Genomic DNA, 19350 nt, shown 5'->3' on the forward strand with positions numbered 1-19350 from the left:
CTGACCTCTACGTGGCTCTCAAACCTTCTGCGTTAGCCCTAGGCCTCTCTACGTCACTCACGCAGGCCCAGCAAGTGACTGCGCAGTCTTCTGCTGCCTCTGCGTCTGCCTCTCCTGCCTCAGCGCTAATCTCCAGTGGCTGATCCCGCCTCTCTGCTCCGTACTTGCTGCCTCCTGACTGCTCACCAGACCATTGGTTCAATTTCTCAGCTAACCCCGCTCCAGAAATTGAACTGACTGGTCTCCCTCAGTGTATTCTCCAAGTGACCCTTAAGCCTCCTCTTATACTTTTCTCGTTGACAAATCAATGGCCGAGATTAAGTCCCTAATCAACAGCTAAGATTAGATCTGGCTTGATCCATGACTTTTGAACCATTCTAACACAGTTTTATATTAATACACATTAATATTTTATTTTCCCTAAGTTTAGACTTAAGGACTCCATTAAAAATATTAATTATTTTAATATCTCCCAAACTGTTTAGAATCTACCCAAACCCTTTCTGGGTATTGGAGATCTCATGTGCCTTAGCCTCTCCACCAAATTTCGTGGCTAGAGCACATCCGATGCTACCCCAAATCAACACTCCCTCTTAGTGAGGATTGTGCTCTAGTAATACTCCTCATCGAGTATCACCCTAATCATCCGACATCGGTCCCTGTGCTGATGCTAAGCCTTCATGCCCAACATCCTCTACACTGTTGCATCCTGTACTACTGCCTATGGCTCTGCTACTGCCACTGTTGCATCTGTACGACAACTCCCTCTGCATCCGTGTTGTTGTTGGTCCTTTCTCCCAACACTGCATCTGCACTGCAACTCCCTCTGCATCCTTGCAGTTATCACTCCCATTTCTGCTACTAAAACGGGTTCTTTACCATCCCCATCTTTTCCCTGAAGTAGTCAAATTTTGTCCTTCCAAGGGCCTTGGTGAGGATGTCTGCCACCTGTTCTCCTGTAGGAGTGTAGCTCAACTGTACAGCTCCAAAGTGACACCGATATCAATATGCTTCGACCTATCATGAAACACTGGATTCTCGGAGAGCTTCATGCAACTCTGATTATCACACATGATCCTAGTCACCTCCATATTCCTTCTGAATAGGTTCACAAGCTGTTTTCTAAGCCATATGGCCTCACATGAAGTTGTGCTTGCCACCATATATTCTGCCTCAGATGAGCTCAGAGCCACGGACTTCTGTTTCCTATTGCACCAAGAGGTCATTCCTGATCCAATGTTGAAACAGTACCCAGAGGTACTTTTTCGATCCACTAAACTTCCTACCCAATCTGCATTAGTAAATCCACTCAATCTAATATCCTTACTCTTGGTGTACAAGAGTCCATAATCAACTATTCCCTGTAAATAAAAGAGAACAAGTTTGGTTGCTGCCCAGTGTGCCCTCTTTGGTTCCACCATGAACTCACTGAGGGTGTTGACAGAGTAGCAAATCTCTGGCCTGATATTGACCAAATACATCAGGGACCCTATGAGCTGCCTGTATAGGGTGGGATCAACATCCTTGTCTTTTGACGCATCAATCTTCTTCCAGTTGGTGATCATTAACGTAGCCATAGGTCTACAGTCCTCCATCCCGAATCTTTTCAGGATTTTTGTAGCATACCTCCCTTGCCCAAGGAAGATTTCTCCCTTCTGCTACCAAACTTCTAGCCCTAGGAAGTAGTGCATTCGTCCCAAATCCTTCATATCGAATTATGTGGCTAGATTTTTCTTGCAGTCCCCAATGAGTCTAGATGATCCTGTCAGAAAGAGATCATCCACATACAATACTAAGATTAGCGACACTTTCTCTACAACCAGATAGTAGAGATTCAGATCCGCGTCACTCTTGACAAACCCCATTTTCTGCAAGTAGCCATCTATTCGACCATACCATGCTCTCGGTTCCTGTTTCAGCCCATACAAGGCTTTCTTCAATCTGCATACATGAGACTTCTTCTCATGAGTTTCAAAGCCCTCTGATTGTTCAATGTATACCTCCTCTTCTATTACCCCGTTCAGAAATGTCGTTTTGACATCCATCTGATGGATCTCCCATCCAATCTGAGCTGCAAGAGAAATCACAGTCCTAATAGATGTATACCTGGCTACCGAGGCGAAGGTTGCTTCATAGTCAATCCCTTCCTTTTGAGCATACCCCTTAGCCACAAACCTGGCCTTGTATTTCTCAACACTGTCGTCTGCAGCATATTTGATCTTGTAGATCCATCTTGAATCTACCACAAATCTGTCTTGAGGTCTTGGCACCACCTCCCAGACATCATTTACCATTGTGGAGTTGTATTCCTCTACCATCGCATCTAGCCAAACCTGATGTTGAGCTGCCTCCTTGAAACTGGCAGGCTCTCCATCCTATGCTACTAATGCCTAATATCTATCTGGATGTTTTCACTCCCTCTTATTGTTTCTTGGAGCACCGATGAAGTCCTCTACATCTCGCAGAATCTGACAAAGTTCCCTGCTAGTTCTTCCTCTTCCAGCAGGTGCTTCTGTTCGCTCCTCCTCCTCATCCTGAGAATCTTCCTGTCCTAAGGAAGAATTCTTTACTTCTGTTGGTTGAAGAGGCTTAACCAACGGCTCCTCTTTCGACTGCTCCTCAGAAGGCATCTCATGAGATCTTCTGAAAGCCCTGTCCTCCATGAACTTTACATCTCGTCGTACTACTACCTTTCTGCTCCCTGGAAAATAGATTCTATATGCCTTAGCGTTCTCACTATATCCTACCAGATATCGCTTTTCCACAGTCTAATCCAGCGTCTTCCTCTTTTCTTCAAGTATGCAGCAATATGCTAGACTTCCAAATATCCTGAAATGACTAACTTCAGGTGTCTTCCCTGTGAAGACTTTCTCAGGAGTAATCTTGCCCACTGCTCAATGAGGAGTCTTGTTCTGAACATAGACTGTTTTTTTGCATGCTTCTGCCCACAGGAATTTTGGCATATCTTGATCATACATCATGGCCCTAGCTACTTCTACAATAGTCTTGTTCTTTCTTTCTGCTACCCCATTCTGCTCCAAATTATATGGAGTTGTCCACTCTCTTTTGATGCCCTCCTTAGTGCAAAAATCAGTGAAGTCCTTATCAACATATTCTCCACCATTATCTGAGCATAAAACTTTTATTTTCTTCCTAGTCAAATTCTCCACTAGAGCCTTGAACTCCTTGAATCGAACGAAAACCTCTTCCTTGGTTTTCAGAAAAATAATCCAAGTTTTCCTTGAGTGGTCATCAATGAAGGTAAGAAAACACTCGGCACCACTCAGAGCTTTGACGAACATAGGTCCGCAGATATCAAACTGTATCAATCCTAGTACATTCTTGGCCCTGTGTTTGCTCCTAGGAAATGCTGCCTTGGCATACTTTCCTAGAACACATCCCCTGCATACATCTTCACGTTCTGTACTCAGATCCAGAACTCCTATTACAGTGCTCCTGAGAATTCTCAGAGCTCCATGGTGCAAGTGACCCATTCTTCTGTGCCATAGTTCGTTCAAGTCCTTGTCTCCATGACTGCCTATCAGTGCCATTGGTGATTCTAGTTGCAATCTATACAACCGATTATTTTTTATCCCGATCTGCACTTTCTTTTTCCAGCTCAAGTGTTTCACATATACCTTCTCTTTAATGAATTAAACGTCATAGCCCTTGCCTTGTAGTTGTGACATGGAAAGTAAGTTCATCCCCAATCCTGGTACATGCAGTACATTTGTAGCACGGAACCGTTCTCCCGATTCTGTTTGAAAAACTATGGTACCCTTCCCTACTGGAGTACACTTTGCCTTGTTCCCCATGGTGATCTGAAAGTTTATCTTCTCTTCTCGATATTCTAAGAAACACTCCCTGATTCCCGTCATATGCCACGAAGCTCCACTGTCTATATACCATACCTCTGATGATGCAGCACTAGTCATACACGCCACTTCTTCTTCCAGCCTAGAAGCCAACATAGAGAAATCGAAATCTCTCTCTTGTGCAATCTTCTGAAAATCTGTGTGAGTCCCCTGATGTGGGTGCCTCTGCATCATGGTCTTGACCCATAACTGATTTTCCCTTTTTGTCTCTAATTACTTCCTCTGATACCATGTGAAAATTCTATCACTGTAGCAACTGATTTATTTTTCCTACTTATTCCACAATAAGTTATCTATGAAATTACTTCAATAAACATCAAAATAAATACTGTTGCATATATCACACCGTAATACAGAAACAAACATATGCACAAGCATTAACACATTGACACAAATATTTTGGACAACAGTCCCCAAAAAAACCTAATGTGGGAAAACTGGTGCAGCAAGGGAGGATTTTATTATTCAGCAACTCTTCTGTACAACAGGGTGCCAAACTGGCTTACCCACAGAGAGAAATAATTCTCCAACACTTCTCCCAAACCCATGGTCAGCCCGGCTGACCTCTGCATGGCTCTCAAACCTTCTACATTAGCCCTGGGCCTCTCTGCATCACTCACGCTGGCCCAACGAATGATTATGCAGTCTTCTGCTGCCTCTGCGTCTGCCTCTCCTGCCTCAGCGCTGATCTCCAGTGGCTGATCCTGCCTCTCTGCTCCGTACTTGCTGCCTCCTGACTGCTCACCAGACCACTGGTTCAATTTCTCAACTAACCCCACTCCAAAAATTGAACTGACTGGTCTCCCTCAGTGTATTCTCCAAGTGACCCTCAAGCCTCCTCTTATACTTTTCTCGTTGACAAATCAACAACCGAGATTAAGTCCCTAATCAACGACTAAGATTAGATCTGGCTTGATCCATGACTTTTGGACCATTCTAACACAGTTTTATATTAATACACATTAATATTTTATTTTCCCTAAGTTTAGACTTAAGGACTCCATTAAAAAAAATAATTATTTTAATATCTCCCAAACTATTTAGAATCTGCACAAACCCTTTCTGGGTATTGGAGATCTCATGTGCCTTAGCCTCTCCACCAATTTTCGTGGCTAGAGCACATCAGATGCTACCCCAAATCAACAATTTTGCAAAAATATTTACAAATTACACGAATTCCAAAGGCCATTGTGAGTAATAGAGATGCCAAATTTAAGGGTAATTTTTGTAAGCAATTATTCAATCATATAGGAACCTACCTCAACATGAGTTTTGCTTACGATCCTCAAACAAATGGCCAAACAGAGGTTGTCAATAAATGTTTGGAAGCTTACCTACGTTGTTACGCCACAGACAAACAAAATAAGTGGGTTCAGTGATTACATCTCACTGAATGGTGGTGCAATTCTACTTACCACACATAAGCAAAAAATGACTCCATTTCAAGCTATGTACGGGTACAAACCTCCAAAATGGAAAGACCTGGCTATCATCCAGACAAAACTACCAGTTGTTAAAAACCAACTAGAGAAAACCCAAAAGGTCATCCAAACTCTAAAAGAAAATTTAAATAATGCAAGAAACCAAATGAAGCAGCAAGATGACTGAAACAAACCGAGAGAGAATTTGAAGTTGGAGAATGGGTATTTGTCAAGCTCCAGTCATACAAACAGTTGTCCTCAAAACAAAAAGGAAAAAATAAATTGGCACCAAAGTTCTATGGGCCATACCAGATCAACAAAAAGATCAACCAAGTTGCATATAGTTTAAGCCTTCCGATAAAAGTCGTGTCCACGACGTCTTCCATGTATCCTACCTTAAAAGGACAGTTGGTGACCATCAATCAGCACAAACAACGTTTCCATCCTTAAATGATGAAGGGTGGATCATTTTAGAGCTAGAAGGTATCATATCCACCAAGGAAAAGAAGCTTCGATCTTGTGTAATCAAGGAATACCTTATCAAGTGGAAGGACTTACTAGAAGAAGAAGCTTCTTGGGAGACTGAAGCATTTCATCAACAACATCCGCCGTTACATATGCTTTGAGGACAAAGCATTTTTTGGGAGGAAGGCAATGTTATATAAAAATTAGCTATTTGTAATTAATAATTATTAGTTAATAGGCCCATTCACCAAGAGGCACCCAATGTTGTATTTAAGCCAAGGCCTCTCATTCTGTAAATGGACATTTTTCAATAATTATTAATATATATATAAATATGGATTTCTGAGTTTTTATGTTTCAAAGCCAAAAAAGAATATGACGAACAAGGTTGCAATATGAGCAACCTTGGAAGTTTCCTCTTTTAAAGAACATGGACCAGACCCCTGCAGCAGCCCCTACAATCATGAAAGACAGTGATCAGATCATTGGAAAGCCTAGATTTTATGGAGAATGTTTGCATAGATACAAATGCCTGGATGAGAAGGTCCCCCATTTGATGGATTGGTAGTTGTCATGAAACAACTGGTTGATTGGATGATCTCAAAGGAGGAATTCTTCACTCTGGTTGAAGAAGGACCATGATGATAATTTTCTCTCTGATTTGGATTTTTACTGATGCAGTTGCAGTATAATAAAGATTCATATTAAAATGAGGCAAATTTACGAAGGCTTGATGTTTAACTAAAGTCAGACGCAAGAGGGAGCTATAGAATCCTTGGCATAATATCTTATGTTTAACTCTGATGATCAACTATATCTCCAAAGCTGCACGGAAACTATATGATTAATTGAATGGATGACTTTGACTCATGAACCAAAGGAATAATGGCAAGAAAGATAGCAAGTTGCAAATAGCTCGATGGTTATGTTTTGGGCAAGGTCACTTCCCCGATATTTAGAGGGAGCCATGGTCAAAGATGCAGCCATTGATGATATCTGATCCTCTCATTTATCAATATAAAAGGGAGTTGACTTTTTGAAAGACAAACCTGATAATATGGAGGAGCTACTAATTCAAATATAGACAACTTGTGGGGATCCTGGTGTTTAGGTTAAACACCTGATCAGATATATACCTTGCTACTATTTATGGTTAAGCTCGCATATTAGATAGCTACCTATTCATCGATGGTCTGACGTACTCTGCCAGGAATCTAAGATTCCATGGATTTTTCGATGTTTGACTGAGCTGGCAATGTGAAATTGGAAAGAGCAAATCTAGGTGTTGTATCTTCTAGGATCCACCTTTATTTCGCGAATGAATCAAAGATTGAAGTCTGTTCCACTGGGAGCACCTTTAAGGTTGATTATATAAAGCAACAAGCATGGCTTATTATGAAGCAATTCAGTTGAAGAATCTCTTCAGTGAGCCATTTGCGCACATTTTGGAAACCACCATTATATATTTGGAATTCGTCTTTCAGAGAACCCTGTGTTCCACAACCGTTCCAAGCATATTGGCATCACGTACCACTTTATTTGGATATGGTACAACAGGGAGCAATCAAGATCCATCATTTCAGGATGGATGTGCAGGTTTCCGACATACTCTCAAAGCCTCTTAGTAAGGTCAAGTTTATCTTTCTTCAAAGAAAGGCTGGAAGTCGTGAATAGACCCTACTAGGAGGGTCACGGTTGAACATTGAGCTCTGGGAGCTCCTGGGGGCCTACGGTACTTCTTGGAGCTGTGTGTGACCATAAGGTGAGTGGTTCACCTTCCCCTATAGGTACGTTGTGTACAGGGTGAGTGGTTCACCTTCCCCTATGATACTCCATGATGATATATGCATAGGATGAGTGGTTCACCTTCTCCTATGGCATATGAGCAAGATGAGTGGTTCACCTTCCCCTGCGAATACCCTAGTAAGAGATGCATATATGCATCTATTGGTTGTCACATGTGGACATGTCAGTGGGATGTGGTTCATCCTTTCCCCACATGTAGGATGTTCATTCCCTACTATCGATGGTTGACATGTCGGTGGGACGTGGTTCTTCCTTTCCCCACGTGTAGGATCTTTCCTACAATTGTTGATTAGCATGCATGTAGGACGTGGCTCATCCTTTCCCTACTCTCGATGGTTTGCATGCGCGTAGGATGTGGTTTATCCTTTCCCTACGATGGTTGTGACATGTGACTATAGGATGTCGTTTATCCTTTGCCCACATGTCGTTGTGAGCAGGATGTGATTTATTCTTTCCTTGTTGTTGCCCCAGCATCATCCTACCCATGTAGTCCAGGACACATGAGAAGTACCTCTCATCTAGCCAATGAGTTGGGACCACAGCACTATCGATGGAGGCATCATGTATTGGCGTACTCCTTATGTCTAGGATGCATGATGTTCACCAAACTTGATCACTTGGGATCAAGTCTGATTAAGGTTCTACACCTGGTTATGTGGACTGACTTTTGTCAATGGAGAGTGGTAAGGTCTTGTGACTCACTCTCGATCGATTCTTCTTCATTATCTATATCAGTGTTCAGCATAGTTGAGATGGGATGCAGAGATGGTTCATTATGACAGGATAGCCAAATTCCATTTTGGGTATCTCCCTTGAAAAAGATAATTGTAGCACTGAATTCCTCTTTTCGAGAGGACCAAAATCGACCTAAAGATCACTAAATTTGGATAAGGAAAAATATATTTTTGAAAGTAAGCCCTCACATGTGTAATTTATCAAGGTCGACTTGGGGTTAATTATCAAGTTGAACCCCTCTCCATATAATATAAATAGAGGTGACCTCTAACCTCATTAGACATCCTATCGCATAAAACTCAAAGGAAACATATTTTATGGCAACTATAGCACAAGGAGGATAGGGATGAGGTAGCAAAGGGTTGTTTGTATGTTTGTTTGTGGGTTTTGGTAGGTCCAAAGTGCAACAGAGGCATATTTGGTCAGATTGATGGATGGTTTGAGTGGTATTATCCCTGTTTTGATAGGCCGCAAGCCTGGAGATAATTGCAAGAGCATCTGGGCTACTTGGAGGGGTCGTAAGGTCTAATTTCCATAGTAAAGTTAAGCTACAGGAAGCGTGGGAAAGCAACATAAAGAAGGAGGCTAGCCACAATATTTGGAAGTACTGTTGAAGGAAATTGAATAGGCTGATGTGGACTATAATCAAGCCCTAACCAGGTTCCAGATCTACAGTTGTTACATCATCACATTGACCAGGCTTGTCTGCCTAGTATGGAATTGTTTTGGGTTCATTATAATCAGTAAAGAAGGCCGCACTAACTGGACTAGAATCGAGCTCCTTTTTTGAAGATTTCTTTGTAGTTGTTTTGTCTACTATTGATCACTAGTTAGGGCAAAGATTGATTGTTATTGTTTGAAGGCAGAATGGAAGATTTGCCTGGGTTGCTTCTTTGTCATTAATTGTATTCTCTCCCTCTCTTTCTTTGTTGAACATTTTATATTAATAATAAGAAGATTTGATCAAGGGTTTTTCCCTGGCTAGAGCCAATTCTTGCATTCTCTTGTCTTGGCTTGTCTTCTGCATATGTTATTTATGTTCTTTCTTCAATTACTGTCAATGTGATTATGGTTTATGTGATTGCTAATAAAAGAAATGGAATTGAAATTGGGCTCAAGTGGAACATTGAAGTAATTGGCCTAAGTAAAGAACATGTTAACCAAAATTAACAAGGGGAAATGATTCATCTTGTGACTCTTGGTTGTCCCATGTTAACTTTATTTTTAAAGAAGAAGAGTGTTTGAGAAGAGAGGAAGAGAGGAGAAGCTCTAGTGCGAGGAGAAGAAGCAGAGGTTGAGAGGCCTGGGCTTCACATGCCCGCACTGTATATCTGGCCAATTTAATGTATAATTGAATTTGATTATGAGTTGTTGTTTATATGCCTGTGTGTGTGTTAATTTCTCTATCTGCATATTGTTAGTGAAGTTGTTTGCTTGCACTTGTTGAGTCGATTTATGTTAAGAATTTGAATGTGTTGAGAAGTGTAGTGGTTGTAGATGTTATGTATTGATGGTATACTGCTATTGGGCCTTATATTGTCATGAATGGCTGAGTACTTGCTATTGATACGTTGTTGGTGCTAGTATATTGTATGTTAAGTTCATATTGAAAGGAAACCTGAATATTGTGGCCTCAACCAATGTGTAGTTGTGCATGTTCTTTTGTATTTTGGTTCAAATACCCGTGGAAGTGTCCCTCGTGTTCTGACGCAGTGGTTGTGTGATATTTACAACGACTAAGTGTTGTTACTATAGTACATAGCATTGTGTTTTGGAAACGTTGTTAAAATGCCTCTTTGACTGATTTTCGAATGGCAAAGTTGTAAGGTGAGATTGCCCATTGTGTCTTTTTGGATTTCGTCGTAAATTCTATAGAAAATGTGTGGTCGCGCCTTGGAATAGTAGTTGTGTGATTCTTTATTAATGATAGAGCAGTGTCACGGAAGAAAACAAAGCACCCTGTGAGAACCCTTTAGATTTGAACCTGTCCAATAAATTTGAGTTAGCCTTGGAAATCCAGTGAAGAAAGGTGTATGAAATCACTCATTGTGTTAAGGAGCGAGCTAAGGACATGGAGAATCGATTAGGAACCAAGTCGAGTAGTTTCAGCTACCCCAAATTCGAAATACATTTTTTTTGGAGCACCACAAAATCAATTCGCAGCAACTACAGGTTTCTTCACTGCGCTACGAAATTATTTCGCAACGCCTACAACCCGCAATTTTCAGGGCTGCATATTAGGTTTTGAAAGCTTGTTTTGGCCTGTCCGTTGCACCATTTGCTAAATGGACATGTATTAAATTGGTTGAGGTGAGGAAAATATTGGAAGGTGAAAGGAAGCCCTATCATGGAATTTATCAAAGACAAATCCATATTCTTATCTTGACTGCATATTTTAAATAGTTCATGAAACTCCAAAATTGGGTGAATATAGAGTTGTGTGTGGTGTAAGCCCTCGATTAATGGCAGTCGGGGTAACCCGACATGTCATCAAAAAATTCATTTCTCCTCAATCGTGAGGAGTTAGAAGGTGTACCACCTATCATTGGAAAGGTCTCAAAAATACCAGTTGATTATGCAACTTTCCCTTCCATTAAGATTGCCTTTGACATCAATAACAACCATTTTCAACACACAATCCCTTGCGCACACCATCATGCTTTATATTGAACTCCAAAAAACCAGTGATTGTCTCCGGTAACAGCAGTACAGATCTATAGTGTAAATGTCCCATGCTCATGTGCTAAATCTCACTCTCACGGTCATTGTTATATATTAGGGCATTCACTGGTTTCCCTCTCAACGGATACAAGTTATTCTCCACACTACCTATAACTCGCCTCATGCTAGGATCAGCCCCTTTCAGTCTAACAATTACATCACCTCCCATGAAATTGACCTCAAGTCCTATGTCCTCCATGGCCAAAACTGATAGTAAGTCTTTTGCAACCCAAGTACATACATTACCTCCTTCACCTCCATAAGACTCCTTGAGTCTAGTTGGAACTACATGCTGCCAATGCCCTCCACTAAATACCCCATGTTGTCCCCAAGCTCCACATGTTGATCTTTGTGCTCCTTGGCCATATTGGTGAAGATATCACAAGTTGCCTCATGTGATGAGATGTTCCATTGTCCACAAACCATACCCCTCTTATAATGGTTTCGGATAGAAAAGATACTAGAGCAAATTCCTTCTTGAATTTTTTCTCCAACTCATCCATCTGTGCAGATGCATTTGTTGTTGTCGTCCCCTTACCTTTCTTCTTGTTTGGACACTTTCTGGCATAATGACCAAACTTATAACATGAAAAGCGCTTGACTTTTCTCATGTCTTTCTTCCCTTGTGAAGGTGCTCCTCCATTCTAGTTCTATTTGGCTTTACTCTTGCCCTTCTTTGCTTTCCCAGCAAGAGTGGAGTCCACATTTTATAGGTTGAATCGTTCTTCGTTATGTGAGAGACTATGTGATCCTTCACACCATCCAAAACGATGCCCCTAGATTTATATATTTGATCTTATGTTCAGTGGCTTGGGTAGCATCCTAAGGAAATTGAATCTCTTGGCTTGTAATTTTTCACAAACCATTTGCGATTAAAACCATGGTGATTTGATTCTTGCAAGGGCTAAAGTTTACAGCCCCCTCCAACCTGTCTTCATACCTCAGACTTGATGATGCCATATTACCATATCTACTTTAACCACAAAGCCCTCGCTGCAAAATAAAATTTTACTGCAAAAAGTTTTGTTATCGTAAAACTCTTATGATATTTGATCCCCCCACAAAGTTTCTATTGCTCTTATACCATGTCAAATTCTTTTATATCAGATCTAATTTATTTATTTCAACAATTTATTAGGAACCCATAAATATTTATCTCAAATATATTTTAAATTGTTGATAAAATAAACACATTGTTATATTAACTCAAAAAATAAAATGCAACGGAAATAAAATGGAGAAATCAATCACACTACAATAGCAAATATGTTCCCAACACAATCTTCCTTCATATTAAATTTCCCAGGAGAATTTGGGCCTAGACCCACAAAGAATACATAGGAAAAATACAAATGCTAAGTAGTAAGAACCTAGAACTCAGCCCCACTAGGAAAAATCGACCTCAAGGAAATCAACCCCTAGAAATGGCATTGTTGAAGAAACTCAACCTCTGAAAAATTCAGCCTCCCTCACCAGCAATTCAATCCCTCTCTTTTCCCTCTTACAGCCCTTGCGCACTTGAGAAATTCGACCACTAAATATTTCAACCCTCCTCCAATAATTCAGCCCTCCTTTTCAGTGAACTCAGCCCCTCTCTTTCCTAGCTTCAACTTGCTTGAAATTTTCTCTCGAAATTCCCTATTACAATTCTCCTCACTTCTCTTCAGTCTAATCAAGCCTCTCGCTCTTGAGAAAATCGCTTCATCAATAATTGTGTGTCTCCACCTCTCCCTTAATCTTATTTTAAGATTTCATTAAGCCAAAATCCCTCACCCCAATCTCCTAAGTGATCAATGGCTAGGATTAAATTCTAAGCCTCACTTGAGATCAATGGTTCAGATTATATCTAAGTCACTTAAATAATTTTATTATTTATCCTTAGAACTTTGGCTTAATAGTCCACAATAGTTAATTAAATTAATTATTCTACTTTTCCTAAATTAACCTTGTGAAATAAATCATGAAATCACTTTACTCCACCAAGCACGCACCTAGGGAGGCAATTAAATATCTTCTACCTATTAAGACACCAAGCCAATGTAGAAGACCTTTCGAAGCTACAAAAATCAACAGTCTGAAATGCAACTAATTCATGAAAGTTATGCAGCTAGTTCATTAAAGTTATTACCAGACAAGATAGTGTTCAATGTCCTGCCTAAGAAATGTAGCGCTCGTAATCCCTGCTGTATTCAAGCCAAATGAAAATGTACCGCTTGTAATCCTCGATGTATTCAAGCCAGCCAAATTAAACATTTCGGAGGTTAAAGAAAGCACATTCCGAAGGTACAAGAAAAAAAAAAAACAAACAAACAAATTACACCACACCTAAAAAAAAGTAGCAAACATCGCGATCAATAGGTCATTTGGAAACTTATTTATGAACATCAATAGGGCAAAGGGCGGGTAGGGATCAAAGCCAAATTCCAGGCCTGGTTGCTAGAAACACTAGCCATACAAAAGTTCGTCGCTAAATAAGTCGGTTCCCACCTCGCTACAAAAAGAGTGGCATATTAAAGGTTTTCTCCCAACATAATTTTGACATTAAATCGCGTTTTGTTTTAAAAGGAGAAACCTTCACCCTGAAATCATTAAATCACTATAAAACGTTTCAAGGGAGCTGTAATAAAGTTTGAATGTCCCACCTGGCCTTTAATTCGTGGAAGTTTTCGAGTGGAGGTGGGATGTTTTCACCTGCCACATGCACTCCGTATTTCTTTCGCAGGGCTACGGCTACCTGAACATCGAAAAACCCTAAACCCTGTAAATGCCTAGGTTTTGACCAACACAACCCCGATAAAATGAAAACAGGCGTTATTCCCTTTACCTCCAGCTCTCTGAAATGTTCCTTCTTCTCAACAAAGGCCTGCGACTGAGCCTCTGCCTCTTCCTCCTCCTTTTCTGTATCTGGCGCCTTGAATAAGTTAAACGTCACGCCGGGTTCTGAATTCACAGCCATTCACAAGATGCTTCAGCCACCGTCACTTGATCAAAACAAAAATCAATAAAAACCACGAGTAAATTTCAAATTACCATCGCGAGACTTGCGCTTCGCTTTCTTCTTCTTCTTCTGGCCGTGCCCCTCTTCTTCGTCGCCGTTGGATTGCGGAACTTCTGTTCCTTTCAAATCTTCCTCAGATTTCTGATTCTGCAGAAGCCAAGTTTTCCATTGTTCAGGAACTTCCTGCGTCTGTTATTCTCTTAACAAGTATTAATAGTGAGAACTCTATACAAACCTCGAACTTGGCAAAGTCTGCTGCAAACCTCTTCTTGTTGAAGTGAGTACCTGCAAACAGTAGCGTAGATGGATCCATGGCAGGAGCTCGAACGAAATTACTTGCAGAATGGCAAATAATTTATGGCCTGAATATAATTAATGCGGTCTAAATACAAAATAGCGCGGCAACGTATTTCTATCAATATAGCTTAATGTCTGATCTAAGACTAGTAAAATGCCCGTAAATATAGTCTCTCCGCACAGAGAAATCTTGAACGTAAGTGTTGATATGGAAGCAACTTTTTGTTTTCACATCTCAGCCATATTTGTAATGTGTATTTTGTTTCCTATGGTGTTTTAAATATATTAGTGGTTTGATTCTTCTAACTTTGGTGTATATATAGTAGTATTGTTATGGTGGCTAGGATTGTTATTGTTGTTGTTATTGACTTTGGTGTATAGATAGTAGTATTGTTTTTGGTGTATATTAAATTTGTTTTTATTAGTCTTTGCCATGGGCAATGGCCAGGGATTATAGTAATCGGTTTGTGATGTTATTACATTAATTTACTTATTTGTTATTAGTCGCTGCCACTTATAAACTAAAGTTTTCAGAGACATATGGTTTTACTATTTTATATAAACCAAAGTTTCCAGAGGCATATAGTTTTGCCATCTTATTTGGCCTCTTCCCGAGGCGGAGAGGCAAAAACCATATGTTATGTGTACTTATTTTTTTAAAAGAGGTTTGTATTTTAAGAGGTTTGATTTTTTATAGTGTCCCGTAGATATAGATATAGACTAGTTTAATTGTTAATTATAATTTAGTAGATATAGATTTTGCTAATTTAATTGTTGATTCTAATTTATTTTATATTTATTTTAGTTTTATATTTTTTGATTGTTGATTATGATTTAGTAGATATGGATCTAGGTTGGTTTAATTGTTAATTATAATTTATTTTAGTTTTATGTAAGTTAATTTTTTTTTTAAGTTAAAATATTAAACAGGACATTACAACATCATCTCTCGTTGCAATTATTATTTTTAACCATGGTAAATCAATAAGTTGTTGAAGTAATTTGGGTGAGAGTTAAGATCAAACCTAGCGGCTACCACTATAATACTAAGAGCATATACAACAGCCCGTAAGCCACATATACCAAGAATTCGTAACTTAGCAAGAGTTGAGACTCCACGAGAGTGGGGGGCCTACAATTTGAGCCTTATAACAAAGGGCCAAGGATGTTCCCACATGGGATTTGAAACTAGGTGGAGGGGATAACATTGTTAATGATAAGTGACCAATTATTTGGAAGATCATCAAGCTTGTGTCTTTTATCCTCTCTATGATTTATTAGTGTGTATTTGTATAGTGGTTTGAGTTCTCAATTAAAGCATCATTATTGTGTGTGGGGTGTTGCATGGATCAATTGAGTTAAAGATGAAATTTAAAAATGCTTCTTAGTGCAATTATATAGAGAATGATTAACATTCGAGGTGAACTTTCAAATTAACAATATATGTACACACATTCAATGGTAATGTTAATACACACACAATTGAGAAGATTAGTGTTACTGTGGCACAAATGATCCAGGTGGATATTGGTGGCCACCCGCCTATTCCACTTGGACCCCCACCATTGTTTATTTCAGTTTTCCAGTTTCCTTATTTGTAGCACAATTTACTATTTTTGCCAGTTTTTCGGGTCCTGAACTTCCGAAGCCGTTTTGAGGCCCTAAACGACGTTTTAGTGTTAATGTGGCACAAATGATCCAAGTGGATATTGGTGTGGGTCGTAGACCCATGTTGCTCACTCAAAAGTTGTATTCCTCATATAGATCTTTCTAACGAGGTATTGTGCACGTCAAACGAAGATCATATGCCAAAGTTATGACCCTAGAAAGTTGATGTACCAAGTTACCCAAACAGGGCCCATAGTTTGGCGCTTCATCTCCTAGGGTTAGGTTTTTGGATGTTTAGGGCTTTCCATTGTTTCTCAACAATAAATAGGCCTTCGAGCCTCATTGTAATACAGGTAAGAGGCATGTAGCCGCCACATCTCTTCTCAGAGATAAGCTACCATTGCCTGAGCTAGTCTTATTTCCATTCTGTTTGTAAACATATTTCAATATTTGATATTAATGAAATGAAGTCTTATTTCTATTGCATCTTTGTATTTATGGCTATATATGTAATTTGTTGCATTCCTGTTTAAATCTGGATCAACAAATCCCTCACATGAGGATATATCGCTATAGAGAAATAATATAACATCACACAAATAACACTCAAGCACCAATAAACCCCACAAGGCATGACATTGAAACCACCAACAATGTTAGTACCAAAGGGAAGGAAGAGGTTATCACATCAACCTGAGAAATTACTACCAAAATCCAACTTCTAGATAATGGAATGGACCTGTGAGCTTCCCTTCAATGGATTGTGGCCACACAAAAGGCAAGAGACACTTATATAAGAACACACTTAATTCCCAATGGTATATGAGGGGCTTAACTACTAAATCTTGTTCAACAAAATGGGTTATTCTACACAAGATGAGCACCTTAAGCAATTGCCCACATAACTAGATCAAAGATTAGCACGTTGCTTTTATTCAGTGAAAACCCTTTGAGAGGGAAACAATCCACACCCCCGACAAACATAGCCACTTAAGGCAATGCATTAATGCAAAGGAAAAATTGTACATAAGAGTTCCTCGTAATCGATCTTCAATAAATGACCATCCATGTTCTTTAAATAGTGACCATGGGTCAATATAGTTGTTAGTATCAAGGAGAATACAAGGCGTTGAATCACTTTATATCTAGGACTTATCATGGTTAATGGATTACATTATTACAAATGCATACCATAGAAACACACTCTTACCTAAAGACACATTCGACCAAGTTGACCTTAACTAACTCTTAAGTGTCTAAATATCCTAACATCCCCCCTTAAGAACAACTTATGACGGGATTGAATGATTTACAAAGGTGACACAATAGGGGAAGGAATGAGATATTAGAACATATCTCACTCATTAACAACTTCTTGAACTCCTAACATAGATCAAAGTTTGGAAAGTCCCACTTTTGTAACACAGGCAATGAAAATGACAACTTGATCATCTATAGGGAAAAAGAGCACTTCAAGGACACGATCATGAATGAGATTTCTAATAAAGTGCATTTATAGCTCAGTGTGTTTGTTGCACTAAGGTTGAATTGGACATTTGGTGAGATTGGCAGCACTCTAATGGTCACACTAGAGCGTGGCCAAATGTCGCTACTATAATCCAAACTATGAAAGGATCTATTGAATCCACAAGGCTTCTTGACTTACATTAACAACTACTTGATACTTTGCTTCTGTTGAAGAAAGAGAAATAACATGTTGTTTCTTACAAGCTCGACTAACAAGTCTAGAAGCAATACTAAAAAACATAACCTAGAGTAGACTTCTAATCAATAAGGTTGTTAACCCAATCAAAATTAGTGAAACCAACCAATAAAGGAGTCCCCCCAAATTGTGATGTATCCCAAATTGAATTGTATATTTGATATACCAAAGTATCATCTTTGTTGCTTTCTAATGGCTCTCATGGAGTGTTTACATATATTGGGCATCGAGACTAACAATAAGGGAAATATAGGATGGGTATGACTCAAGTACAAAAAGCTACCAACTAATAGTGATACAAAGCGACATCTACTTTAGGAGTACTATAGATGGTAGTAAGGACAATAAGTTTGACTCCAAACTAGAAAGGAGAAAGGATTTCTTTATAATCTTCCATGTAAAAGTGGTGAATAAGATCACATGCATACTTAGACTAGGAAAGATAAATTCATGCCATGATTTGCAGTATTGAAGGCTAATGAAATGATGCAAATAACCTAAGACTCTCATTTTAATTTTTTACTTGAGACTGGATTTCACATGGGTCAAAAAATTAGGGTCAATACTTGTAACCACCCCTCCCACTTTTACCCACTTTTGCAAGCTCTCCAGGGTAAACATGAGCTAATTGTCACTATGATATGACCCAACCTCCAAGTTTCAGTTATGGAAGTGGGGCCAACTAACCAACAACTTACAGACATCCCTAGGGAACTATAAACCACTTAAGAACTTGCAAACCACCCTAGGTGATCAATACTTGAGTTGGAACTCCTTTTCACGCAGATCACCCTCCAACCGCACCCATAACATTACATGTATGCGGTTGGGAGGCTATAACTGCACTCATAGGACTACCTGCTAGCAGTTATGACCCAAATTTCTCAATTAAGTGCATGTGGTTGCAAGATCTATGCCACTTTTTCAAGAAAGGCTCCAAACCACTGCCCATAAATGCTTGTAACTTTCGACAATCATACACTAATGATAATGATGCTAAACAATCAAAACTTAAGTAAGATCTTGATGTAGACATGCCTAATACACAATAGATGTTTCATCAAACAAATGGTGAACATATAAGTTATAGGTCATGAATGCATATCTGATTATAAACTTTTGAGATTCGTCTAAGAATCACCAAGAAGGCTCCAAGCCTTCTCTAGCTAGCTGCAACAACTCTTGTTAACCCATGCATTCATCAACCATCCAGTACTAAACAAATCAAAACAAGAGCCATAACTAGAGAACATCAGATAACCAGCATATAACCAGAATAGTGACCATAATAAATCAACCATAACATCATTAGGATATCCCATAGAAGTGCTCATAGATCACATTAGAAAAGTATCTCACATTAACATATGAAAATGCCAACCAAGTCAGGGACTTCCATGTACCACCCGACCATAGATTGGGTTGAACCAAATCTCTCTTTCATCCAATCACCCCCGTGCCATATTCCAAGCATGAATGTGGGATCATATGGGTTAAACCAAAACAAAACCAACCAGGGCTTCCAGAGGCCAAACCACCTCAACCCTCAACCACAACGATCTCACCTACATGATCCATAAATCACTAACATCAACTAGATTGGTCTCTACTGAAGTTGTCTAGGGCTCCAGGAAATAGTAACTCAACACACAACGAACTCGAGGGTCCAAAACGTGTGTTCCAACCCACGACTCTAGGGAC

At 39.5% G+C, this 19350-nt stretch overlaps 1 protein-coding gene across 1 annotated transcript in view; it reads right to left on the reverse strand.

Moving 5' to 3' along the window:
- Window positions 1–14544, reverse strand: part of LOC149257293 (P-loop containing nucleoside triphosphate hydrolases superfamily protein) — a 92131-nt gene extending 77587 nt beyond the window's left edge. The window contains exons 1-4 of the mRNA XM_089413908.1: window positions 14257–14544; window positions 14054–14168; window positions 13848–13963; window positions 13666–13757 (exon numbers count right to left, since the gene is read on the reverse strand). Coding sequence (XP_089270034.1) covers window positions 13666–13757; window positions 13848–13963; window positions 14054–14168; window positions 14257–14334 — 401 coding nt within the window. The 5' untranslated portion in view covers window positions 14335–14544. The remainder of the gene's footprint in view (window positions 1–13665; window positions 13758–13847; window positions 13964–14053; window positions 14169–14256) is intronic.
- Window positions 14545–19350: the final 4806 nt, after the last annotated feature.

This window comes from Pinus tabuliformis, chromosome 6 (assembly GCF_031772625.1).
Source record: "Pinus tabuliformis cultivar Carrire ecotype Pingquan chromosome 6, CPIR1, whole genome shotgun sequence".
NCBI lineage: Eukaryota > Viridiplantae > Streptophyta > Pinopsida > Pinales > Pinaceae > Pinus > Pinus tabuliformis.